Source organism: Antennarius striatus, chromosome 21 (assembly GCF_040054535.1).
Source record: "Antennarius striatus isolate MH-2024 chromosome 21, ASM4005453v1, whole genome shotgun sequence".
NCBI classification, from domain to species: domain Eukaryota; kingdom Metazoa; phylum Chordata; class Actinopteri; order Lophiiformes; family Antennariidae; genus Antennarius; species Antennarius striatus.
In genome coordinates, this window is record NC_090796.1 from 7,422,501 (window position 1) to 7,434,313 (window position 11,813).

Below are 11,813 nucleotides of genomic sequence, written 5' to 3' on the forward strand. Positions count from 1 at the left end.
TGACAACATGCGCCGAGTTTGACGTGTTCACTGGAAACATAGAAATTCTGAATTTTAATCAAAATATTGTGTCTTAAAAATGCTGGACTGAACGTCTGAGTCTATTTTCTTGTGGTGAAAACTAATGAATATGCAAATGAGCGGAGACACACAACAGAAGATATCATTCATGGACCCCCAGTCTCAGCTTTCTATTTAAAGAACCCGCTGCATCTGCAAATGGTAATTAATGAGATTTCTCATCGGGCACGTTTACATTCATCCAGTGCGTCCAGCTTTTAGACACTGTATGATTTCGAGCATTGGTTTTCTTTCTCTATCTCTCTTTTTCTTTACTACCCCCCCCCCCCCCCAAAAAAAACCCCTCCTATTCAGACAGGATACCAAAGCTACTTGTTAAATCTAATGCATGCACTGTCAACCCATTCGCACCCCGTCACGTCCCCGTTCAATATAGAAACCGGATTTTCTGGTATTACCCGCACCTCTATTAGCCAGAGCTCCCCTCCACCCGTAACCACTTCTCTCCTCAGTTTGTGACCAGCACAAACCAGCATGAGCCCCCCCCCCAACACACCATCACCAAACTAACATGGACGTCAGGAGCACACACGCAACAGCAGAAACAAGTAACGTGCTCAGCTAAGAGCTTTAATGCATTGTTTAATGGGAACTATAAGCAGTGGAATTAACTAATTTCAATTAATTACATCAAATGACAACCATTATTACTTTACTAATTGATACAACCATATAAATCTATGACAAGATTATGCTACTGGAAACGCCTAATAATCCCTGTGTGACAAAAAGGGGGAAAAAAAATAATCTCAGAATAAGCCTGTCTAAAAATCAGGAGAGGTTTATAACAAATATGGTGGCAGGCCAATGCCATAAATTTAGAGTTAATATAATTTGCCAGCGAAGCCAAGTTTCCAAAAGAGGGGAATTTCCCACCATGTTCCACATTCTGCATTCACGCAAGGCTGAAATGCTAAATTGATAATTTATTTTCATACGTAACACAGAGAAAGTAGCCATACCATAAACAGCTCATTAAAAAGGAGTAAAATATTTGCGCAAAATCTAAGCAATTTCCTCCCACAATAAATTCAAACTCGTCCCCAAGAGCGTCCCAAGTTTGAATTATGGAGAACATGTGCCTCAGACAAAAGACAGTAGCTGACTTTTTTTTTTTTTTTTTTTAAAGTATGTCACTTATACACAGGAAGAGAGCTGCATTCGAAACAGACCTGAGTGCGGACCCATGGAGAGGTGGGATGAATAATATTTCCCAGGCTGAAAGTGAGCGGGGTGCTGCACAGAGCCGTGGCCGCCTGGCGCCATCCGAGACGCGGCGCTGTGAACCAACGCGTTCCGCTCCGTCAGGAGGTGGTGCGGAGGAGCGAAATCTCGGCTTTCCATCCTGTTGAGAGGAACCGATAAATCCCAAATCCAAAGTAAAATCCAGAGGCACCGAAGGACTCAGGCACCCAGATGCAAATAATCCCTTTTATGAACTTCGGGCTCCCCTCGCATTGAGCGGAGTTTTGGCTTTACAGGGCAGAAACTGAGTCCCCGTCATGTCCTACAAAAGAGAGAGCAGGAGACACGTCAAAGCGTTGACTATAATGAGCCAAGCAGGGATGTAGAGCCGAATAAAAGGCTGAGAGACAGTCGCTGTTCACAGACAAACAACCATTATTTACTAAAGCAATTCAAAGTTCACAAATACATCTGAAAAGGCTACATTTCTATATTATTCTCAAATGCTTCGTCCTAAAAAAATCATTTATGGACGGTTTATGCCAAGATCATGAAGGTGACGAGAGTCTGTCCTGTAGAAAGAAAGGGAGATGAACCGACTTTTGGTTTGGACTGCCATTCCTTATGATGTTGGCCTAAAAAGAGATCCCATGCCACCTCCACCTCCTCCTCCACCTCCACCCAACTTCTCTTTATCCCGTAACCAAATACAATGCAAATAACGCATAAGGAAGATTTCTTGAGCAGCAAAAACAATGGATCTGAAAGGGAAGGATTGGCTCAGGTACAAACAAATGATGCATAGAAGAGTTCACACTGGTTAAAAGCATTTCTCACTGAAGGACGAACTGTTGAGAATTTAAAGGACTGGATATTGACAGATTTTTACCCTGAACTATGGAGACTTAAGTTTGTTCCCCAACATTAAAACATCTTCGGCCACGATTAGTAAATGTAGTTAATTAAGTTTGATCTTCTAGTTGTCTTAAAATCCCATCCTCTGTATTTAATTTGACACGTGATTGCAGATATTCCTTGATTTTATTTAAATCAAACTATAAATCATGCGATTAATAAACGGCCCAACACACACCCGTTTGTCTCGGATCAATAACACTTGATGGCTTTAAAAAATTGAAGCTGACTTTACTGGCGATTTTTTTTTTTTTTGCACCCATCTAACTTTGCATTTAATGTTTAGCCTTTTGGTAATGGTGCAACCAGAGTTCTTGTTTGTATGGTTATTTCCTCGTGACAATGGCTATCAAAGTATTCCTATAAGGAGCCAACGGCAGTAGACCCCCCCCCCCAATAATGGTAAACACCATACGTCTATGCAACACAAATAAACGCATCGGTATGTTGCCTACAATGTAGTCGCAAACACAAATCAAATCACCTTTATGCCCCAGTGCGAAAGAGCGGGGCAATAAACAGTGAAATAGACTAGGAAATCATGAACTTTATATGTATTGCCTTGGTCATTATACTTAAATATGGCTCCATGCGACGCGCAGATAGGGAGAGCTGAGTGGCTGCTTTCGCCAAACACACCTCAGCAGTCCATCTATTGGGCCTCTCAATGCATGGCACGTCCATCTAGCGCTCTGTAGATACTGATAGCACCTCTCAGGAATCAACGATAAAGGAACAAAGAAAATATCAAATGCTCTGGTGGACCAGGGGTTTATGAAGTGTATGAGAATATAGACTGCATATGCTTGGATATTCAAGTCATCTAAAACGCGCGCACACACGCAAAGCTGCTCAAAGACTCTCAACTTTTTAGACCTTGTGTTGGGGATGGGTCTACAAATTCCGTCAGCTCTTGCAGAGCCGTTTGATAATTTCCATTTTGTTAGTGAAAAGCACCCCCATCACCCCTGACTACATCAAATTATACAGTAAGTGAAATAATCGGGATAAAGACGGGGGGGGGGGGGGGAATCCAAGGACGCGCACTGGCAAGGAAGGGAAAATGGACTCTCCTGTCCCCGAGGCTGTGAGAAACAATGGCCCTTCTCTACGGGACATCAATCATAAACCACTCTCGTCTGACATTTGTCTATACGTTTTTAAATTTTCAGACCGTAAACACACGTCCACGGTGTTTACATTCCACGTCAACAGAGAGCCACTCAGGCTACATTTAACAACCTGAATCTAAATCCCATGTTATCGCACGCCACGCAAACACAACGACGTGAGCAGGTCGCGCGTAACAGTTTGGGGGGAAAGGATCATTTGGATCTGCTGCACTGTGTGTGTGTGTGTGTGTGTGTGTGTGTGTGTGTGTGTGTGTGTGTGTGTGTGTGTGTGTGTGTGTGTGTGTGTGTGTGTGTGTGTGTGTGTGTGTGTGTGTGTGTGTGTGTGTGTGTGTGTGTGTGTGAAGGTTTCAGGAGGGTGAAGTCTGATGGCCTTCCACGTAGACACACACGCGCACACACACACACACAGACACACACACACACACACACACACACCTCCTAAAGACGCGAAGACGCACACACGAAAATCCATCTAACCAATACAATATTACTTGGAACAAAAGGCAATAAATCCCTAAAGAATTGCATTCGAGGTGTTAAATGATAAAAAAAAAAAGTACGTTTTGTGCTGTTTGAAAAGAAATTTATTCAATCATTTATAGGATGACCTTAGGACAAAAGATAAAAGGGATTTAAAATGAACCCACAAGTGGCTGGGATTCAGGGGCCAACTCATTACCTGCAACATTTTTGCAATAAAATTAAATCACAAAGCAAAACAGGGACAATATAAACCCGTGGAGTCGGATGCCGGCTGAGCAGGAGAGGCAGAGCCCGGCAGAGGCGAGGACAGCTCGGTGTCTGTGCAGCCTTCATACCGAGAGGCGATGCAGTGCAGCGCTGCAGTTTGCAATAACTAACCACCCTCCCTCTCCGTCTCACACACGAAAACACACAACTGTGAACTAACAAAGAATAATCTGTAATTTATAATCTATAAAACTACAGATGTGAGGAAGCGCCCTGAAAAGCGTGTGACTGAAACAGCCGAGTTCTCCGAATGGAGTCATTTGGCAGTGGAGAGAGGTCAGATCAAAAAGTGACACACAAATCTCCACAGCTCAGACATCCACACCAGTAGCGACATCAGTTGGACCAATGTGGCCAAATTAAATAATTTTAAATAATGTCAAAACGTGAGATGTGTTGATTTAATTGTAATTTTAATAATTATCAAATGGACGGTTTATTTAAAATTGCGTCGCCTCTTATGTATAGCCTACATATGTGACATTAAACACTAGCGGAACGTTTGGAAAAATAGATTCTCATTTAAATTAAATAGTAAATTTAGATTGTCCTCTACCTGTACGCAGCACTCAACTAAAATCGACATCCGCTACAATGGTTAAAGACATCAGAAGACAGCCAAAAAAAATAATTTTGTACTCACTGGTAAGTTATATCCATTGTATGGCGAGAAGAGTATAATGAAAGAAAAAGTAGAAAAATATTCAAAGTGAAAATCCCCGAGTCGCTGAGGTGAAACATGTGGGATTGATTACATCCTACGCTGCTGCAGACGGTGCTGAGCAGTCAGTTGAGGTATGGAAGAGACGCATCGTAGAAGTTCAGGCTTGTAGTGAATCGAGGCTCGTTCAGGCAGCCGGAGACTCAGACACGCCGGGGGGGTGGGGGGGTGGAGGAGGAGGGGATGGTGTGTGTGTGTGTGTGTGTGTGTGTGTGTGTGTGTGTGTGTGTGTGTGTGTGACTGCGTGCGCGCACGGGGAGGGGTGAACGCGCAGGCCTATTGGTTTGAGAACGACAATGTGAAAGCGTGCCTGTGAGCCCCCCCCTCCCTCCCTCCTTCCTCCCTCCTCCCACCCCACTCTGCCCTTTCCCACCTCCCCATCACCACCCCCTTCAACGGTAAACACGGGTTGCTATTGGCTGCCGCTCCCAGCCAATGAGGAAGCAGCCAGAGCCGTGGAGCGAAACGGCGGGCGTTTGATTTGCAGCCCTCGGCGCACTGCGTGCACAAGCAAATGTGAGGAGACAGGCGGCACAGCCCGGCGCTGTTCGGTGCGCGGAGACGAGACGCGTCGGAGCCGTGCGGCGCTGCCTGCACTTTCTGATCACTGGTGGGGAGCAAACAGCATCTACCCTATTCTGTGTGATCCCACTGCAGTTCAAATGCCTCATGCGCTCTGACTGTTTCATTATTTTACTATGTGACAGTGATGATGTGATAGTTTTATTGATGCTCCGCTTTTTTTCTGTCGCCCCACTACACGTGTTTTGCTAAATAAATCCTTATTTGCAGATTCTGTATCTGATTTATTGAACATTTAGGGTGTTGTTTGCAAGGCATGGCACATTGCACTAAGATGTTAGGATAAATTTAGCACCTATAGGCCTAATTAATTGGCATAATTGGCACATTGTTAAGTGTACGCTTTATACAGAAAATATGTCGACGGGGATACGAATAAATCTAGTGGATGATTGGAGGATGAGTCTCATTCTTTCCTCTGTAGAGTTAATGAAATGCTGCTGCATTTCTACGTTATCCACATGCAAATATAGCAAGAGGAATTTATATAAGCAAAAAAAAAACCACTCACATGGGCTACTATAAAGAAAAGCACAGATTAATAAAGTTTGTTCATTTTATGTACTGTATATCAGTTAGAAGAGACGCAGAAGATCAATATAGGCTAAAATATATTTTCTATTTTTCTATGGCTGTACTGTATGTCTCTACCTGTCTCTGACATACCCCCCCCCCTGAAACACACACACACACACACACACACACACACACACACACACACACACACACACACACACACACACACACACACAACACGTTCAAACGGGCAAATTGAATCACTGCATAATTTGAAAGCATTACAGTCCCTGGGGTTAGCCTTGCGCATGGTTCACTAATTTAGCCAATTAAAAGTGGAAGGATATGGGCTTGTGTGTTTCCTTGTCGAAATATATGAGCTAATATAGGCTAATATTCCCGTCCAGGTTTGTTTAGAAGTGGAGGCAAAGGGTTAAAACTCGGGGCTTCAGCCCTATGCGGCCTCTGATTGGCTGGCACGTTGCCAGAGTACTGTCAATCACCGAATGTAAACAAGGCTCTGATTGGCTGCTGGCCAGTCCGCACTGGGCTGCCTGAAAAAAGCAATTACTGCCCCTGCGGTTTCAAGGCGGCCCCGCGCTGAACGATGAAAGGCGATAAGGAGGGGCGGTTTCAAGGCGCCCCCCCACGGCGAACCCCGTTGGCCCCAGAGCAAAAGGAGAGTCAAGAGTGACTAAATCAAAGGGAATACGGTAAAAGAGAGGAAGTTACACGTTGGATTAAATGTAGAAGCCAGATTCGCAGAATGGTGCACTAACAATTTAGTGTTTGGAAAATGGAGGAATGAACGCCAACAAGAACCGGAAAACAGCCACTGCTCTGCTTCCAAGGGGCTCGTTTTTTTTTTTATGAAGACAGGAAAGTTTGTCGACAAACGAGACGGTGGAAGAAAGAAACAAAATTACAACATTTTCTCCCTTAAAAGTTAATACATTAACCGGCTGGATTCCGCTCTGCTGCGCCTAGGTGATTGACCTACAATATATATTAAAAACTACTGCACGATTAAAAAAAACAGTCAGCCAGATAGAAGATCAGTTGTAAAAAAAAAAAAAAATGCTATTAATTGGAAACAGAAATAAATATAATTTATTATTTTCGTTTTGTGAAAAGAAAGAAAACAATATATATTCTTCAAACCAAAAACGCAGAAAAAAAAATCCATTCAAGCAAAGCCTTCCAGCCGAATTTGTCCTGAGCTGACAACAGAGAACATGCACCTCATAAAGTATATGAAGGCTATTCCAACTGATGCCCATGTATATTAAAGCAAAGCGTCACTCGCTTTTGGACCCCCCCCCCCCACCCCCCAACAAAACATGCTGGACAAAGGAGACCCTGCAGCGACGGATAGTCTACCCTATAAACAGAGTGAATTGAGGAACGAGAATTTCATGTGAGCAGTGGAATAAAATTATTTTAAATTAAAAATAAAAAATGAAATAATGCGCATGTTACTCTAACCAAATATCACTAAAGTGAGCATATTAAAATCATTGTAAAAACACCTTCACACACACACACACACACACACACACACACACACACACACACACACACACACACACACACACACACACACACACACACACACACACAGTGTATAAATTATTTTTAATGTGTGCCCCAATAATGCAAGTGGTACAAGTGATGCATGTTGCCCTGGTCCAATTGGACACAAAAGAATCCTACTGCTTCACAAAGAAGGGTCCAGTACTTGAATCAGAAATGTAAATTAATTTATTTAGTGACAAGAAAAGTTTGATTTTTATTGGTTCTTTCCAATAAAAATGGGGGTGGGGCGTGTGTGAGCGTGCGGAAGAGTGTGATTGTTGCAGGAGAGAAAGCATAACACAAACCCTCTGGTCCCTGCGCCAGAGCAAGCTCCCAAATGAGGTGACGGGGAGCGCGCGGATGCGCGTGCGCGTCAGGCTCCAATGACTCACTGTGTGTGTGTGTGTGTGTGGTGTGTGTGTGTGTGTGTGTGTGTGTGTGTGTGTGGTGTGTGTGTGTGTGTGTGTGTGTGTGTGTGTGTGTGTGTGTGTGTGTGTGTGTGTGTACGTGGCGGGAGAGGGGGGGGGTAATTAATGCGGATTGACTGATTGCTCTTGAAACAGACCGGTCCGACGCGCGGATTGTCTCTATGCAATGAAGCGTCTCTGACACCTTCCACCTTCCCTTCGTCGCCTCCTTCTCTCTCGCTTCTTCCCTTTTTTTTTTTTTTTTACTCCCCCTTTCTTCCCTCACACGACTAGACCGACCGGTGTGTGTGTGTGTGTGTGAGAGTGTTCCTCCGCCGCGAGGAGCCACTCTTACCGGCCCCTTTCCAGTTGCTTCAGCCGGCCAACCCAAGCCACGACGCGCTTTGGTGCGTCTGCTGAGTGTTCACAACTAAATAAAGTAATAAATACATTAATTTACAAAATAAACAACAAATTCATTTCGAGGCCAAATATAATTTATGAGACGTCGTTTCCACTTCAGAACTGTGCAGAATCATGGTTTTGTCTGGATCGCTGGATATGCTCTCTGACGCAAGTACTCTACCCATGTTTAAAAAGGTGAATAAGCTTTTCCGCGCATTAAAAAGTCGATGGAGGGCTGGGATACTACACCCACAGCAGCCCTAAAATTAATTGAGTAAACTTTTGAACGTATGAGTGGAGTTATTTGAGAAAAAAAAAGAAAGAAATCCAAACAGGGAGCTGTCTCTGCAGGAGACCCTCCATACAGAGCAACCCTTCCATTCTAAGCAGATATGTGGGATCACTCTCTAGTGATGCCCGTTCCCAAACACCATCGTTCACCGGGGGAGACGTCACAGCGATCTCGAAGAATACGAAGAAGAATTCGAAGGTAAAAGAAGAAGTTGAGTGTATAAGGGGGAGGGGGTGACCTTTTCTTCTTCGTGGGCGCAGGGCAGATGCAGCTATTTCTGATCGCCCTGACAGAAACCTGCGGAGGGCCTCTCAACGGGTCAGGCAAAGCGGAAGAGTTGACTTGGAAAACAAAGCGACAAAAATGAGCTACCGTGTGTACGATCATGATAGTGCAGTAGAAGAAGATGATGACAACGATGATGATGATGATGATGGAGGCACCAAATTAGTGCCTGTCGCATACTTATATATCTGACAGTAACTATAGGCCTGTATGGATGATCTGAAAGCGCTGGCATCTATTTATAGGCCATCTAAACAGGCAGGTGGAGGCTTTAATTATCATTACCATTTAAACATAAACAGCCCTGGCGTGTCACGCTGCGTGTGGTTGGAGTATAGCTTTATGTATACTTTATATTCAGGCAGGGAGGAGAATTGAATCTTAACAACCAGTCATCTGAGCAGCAATTGAAATGTTGTTATTACAAATGCAATGAATGGGAGTGAACTTATTTCCTGATGTGTGATGACCTAGTGGCCGATTTATCCCTCCATATTTCACTTACTTCTCTGTGTTGTGCACAATGGTGGTGTTGCGCTCACACTTTCATCCATCCATCCATTTTCTTGAAGACGACAAGATTTCAATCGTCATCCCTCCCTCAAACTTTTGCTACAATGAAGATCTGAAAGGAAATGTTACGTTTAGGCTAATAATGAGCGTCTCCTGTAGGCCTATGGGCCATGGGGTCAATAGGTCAGGTAACCAAATCCATCATTCATCATTTAAAAGATGACTGATTCTTCAACAAAAACTTGACAACAAAAGTTTTCCCCTGACTTATAATTCATGAGTAATTAAAGCTTAGTGTTTTTCTGAGGTACCTGCCTCTGAAATCTAATTTTAAAATCAAAATGTTTTAGGCTTTTACAGAAAATTAATGTTTTTTATTATGTATTTATGGTTTACACTTTTTCTTTATTCTCACCTTGTTTTTTGTTAAATTCACTAAACCCATTTAGCAAAATTAGAGAACACCTCTCTACATTTGGATCTTCTCTTAACAGACTTGACGCTTCATGCAACCCATGAGAGTGTGAAGCTGGCTGATCACACTGAAGCTGAACTCTCAAACTGATAAACCAGTCAAATGTCCTATATTAGTTGAACAATTAGTAGTAAAGTTATAAAATAAAATATTTGCAAATTGTAATATTTAAAGGTGCATTTTCCAAATTTTAGGTATCATTTGGTTGATGTTTAATATGTGCTGTCTTTAAAATAAAATAAAAGCTTAAAGTGTGTGCTTGTGCGATGATTCAAAGAAGTAATACAGGTTTTTAATTTAAACTTAATTCTGGACACAAAGAGGACGATTGTTTTAATGTCCGCAGCTCAAGGCGTTAATGTGGACATTCAGACGCACAATTCAGGAAACTTTGAGCGCACAGTAGTTCACTGGTGCTCATGATTTCACGACTCAAACAATTACGACAAATTGAAATTTAATAACGATTTGGACGCGTTTCTGTGAAAGCAAAGGTAAAATAATAATTGTTAGGTTCCGTCACTCTCTAAACAGAAGAACCGTCGAGCGCATTTGTGCTTTAGTTAGTGCCGCTTCTCTCAAAGTAAGTCACAAATCACAAATGTGACCTGGAAAAGACGCGTGTCATCTCGCATGGATGGCTATATGGCCAACGGTGTTGGCAAAGCTTTTGATGTGTGTGTGTGTGTGTGTGTGTGTGTGTGTGTGTGTGTGTGTGTGTGTGTGTGTGTGTGTGTGTGTGTGTGTGTGTGTGTGTGTGTTAGAGAGAGGAGTGGGGGCGGATGGGTATAGATCAACAGTAACTCAGTACCCCGTTACCGTGTAACTTAATAACACAAGTAAACCTGACAAACTATAACAGCCAACTGTGGAGATGATCAACTTTAAATGGGTGGGGAGCCTGTGTGTGTGTGTGTGTGTGTGTGTGTGTGTGTGTGTGTGAATGTGTGCACGTGTGTGGATTGGCACATGTCGTCGTTGTCCCCCCCCCACCCCCCCCCCCACCCCCAAGAGGCCCCGACTGACACACAGTCTACCGTGAACTGTTAAAATGATCCAGAAGGACAGCGAGGTTTTCCTTTAAAAAGTGTAGTTTTCATTCTTTTGGTTTGTCGAAGTTGCCCCTAGAAGCGTGATGAAGTCTAAATTATAACTCCTACACGTTTATCAAGTCGTTGGGGGAGTAAAAAAACTCATTACTCAAACTTTTTTTTGGGGTCTATTTTAGACGTAGGTCTAAATTTCAAAATAAAGTTCCCAACACAGGAAACCACGCCTGTCCACACAGATAAATAATCAAATAAATCAATAATCAAACAGCATGCTGTATAGGTCCATTGGAGCCATAGATCAATACATATCCGCGATTGAAAAGTTTTCGTAGCCGTTTAGCCTTTTAACAACATTAAGACTGAACTGCGAGAGTAAAATTCCGTAATAAAGCAGCTAATTATTATTATTATTAAGTCCTTTTAGGATGAATTATGATGAAAATGTTTAAACACAGAGCAACAATACAAAAACCTATATATGAAATTAAACATGTAAATGTATTTATGGATAAAGATTAAATAATAAAACAATCGCAAACAATCATCCCTCTTACCAAAAAACTTGACAACTCTGAAGAAATAAGAGAAAGCGCGTTACTTGATCCACATCAGCACGCATTCAGACGCATGGACTTAAATAGCGTTCCGTTTCCTTACAAGTTGGCTCTCTGCTGAATTTATCCACCGAGGGGGTTTTCCACATAAGCTCCGTCTCCTGTATGTGTGATTTTAAAAAAAAAAGAAAGAAGAAGAAGCTGTATAACAACAAATTTCTGTCTGGATGACGCGTCTTCGCTCTCCTTTGGTCGAGCCGGAGCGCTGACATTAAACCTAAAATTGATCCAGAAACTCCCTCTTTCTCTCTCTCTCTCACTCTTGAGCTTTTCTTGAATTTTCTGTGTTTTTCTCTTTTAAATCGGGGGAGG

General features: G+C 42.8%; 1 protein-coding gene across 3 annotated transcripts in view; it reads right to left on the reverse strand.

The window, feature by feature from the left end:
* Positions 1-11,547, reverse strand: part of bahcc1b (BAH domain and coiled-coil containing 1b) — a 65,556-nt gene extending 54,009 nt beyond the window's left edge. Inside the window, exons 1-2 of one of the 3 annotated variants that reach the window (XM_068305298.1) lie at positions 11,442-11,547; positions 1,254-1,588 (exon numbers count right to left, since the gene is read on the reverse strand). In XM_068305298.1, the coding sequence (XP_068161399.1) occupies positions 1,254-1,425 (172 nt within the window). In that variant the 5' untranslated portion in view covers positions 1,426-1,588; positions 11,442-11,547. Of the gene's footprint in view, positions 1-1,253; positions 2,349-4,707; positions 4,865-11,441 lie in introns of those variants that run through there. The other 2 variants (XM_068305297.1, XM_068305296.1) reach the window with 2 other exon arrangements.
* Between the last annotated feature and the right edge of the window lie 266 nt (positions 11,548-11,813).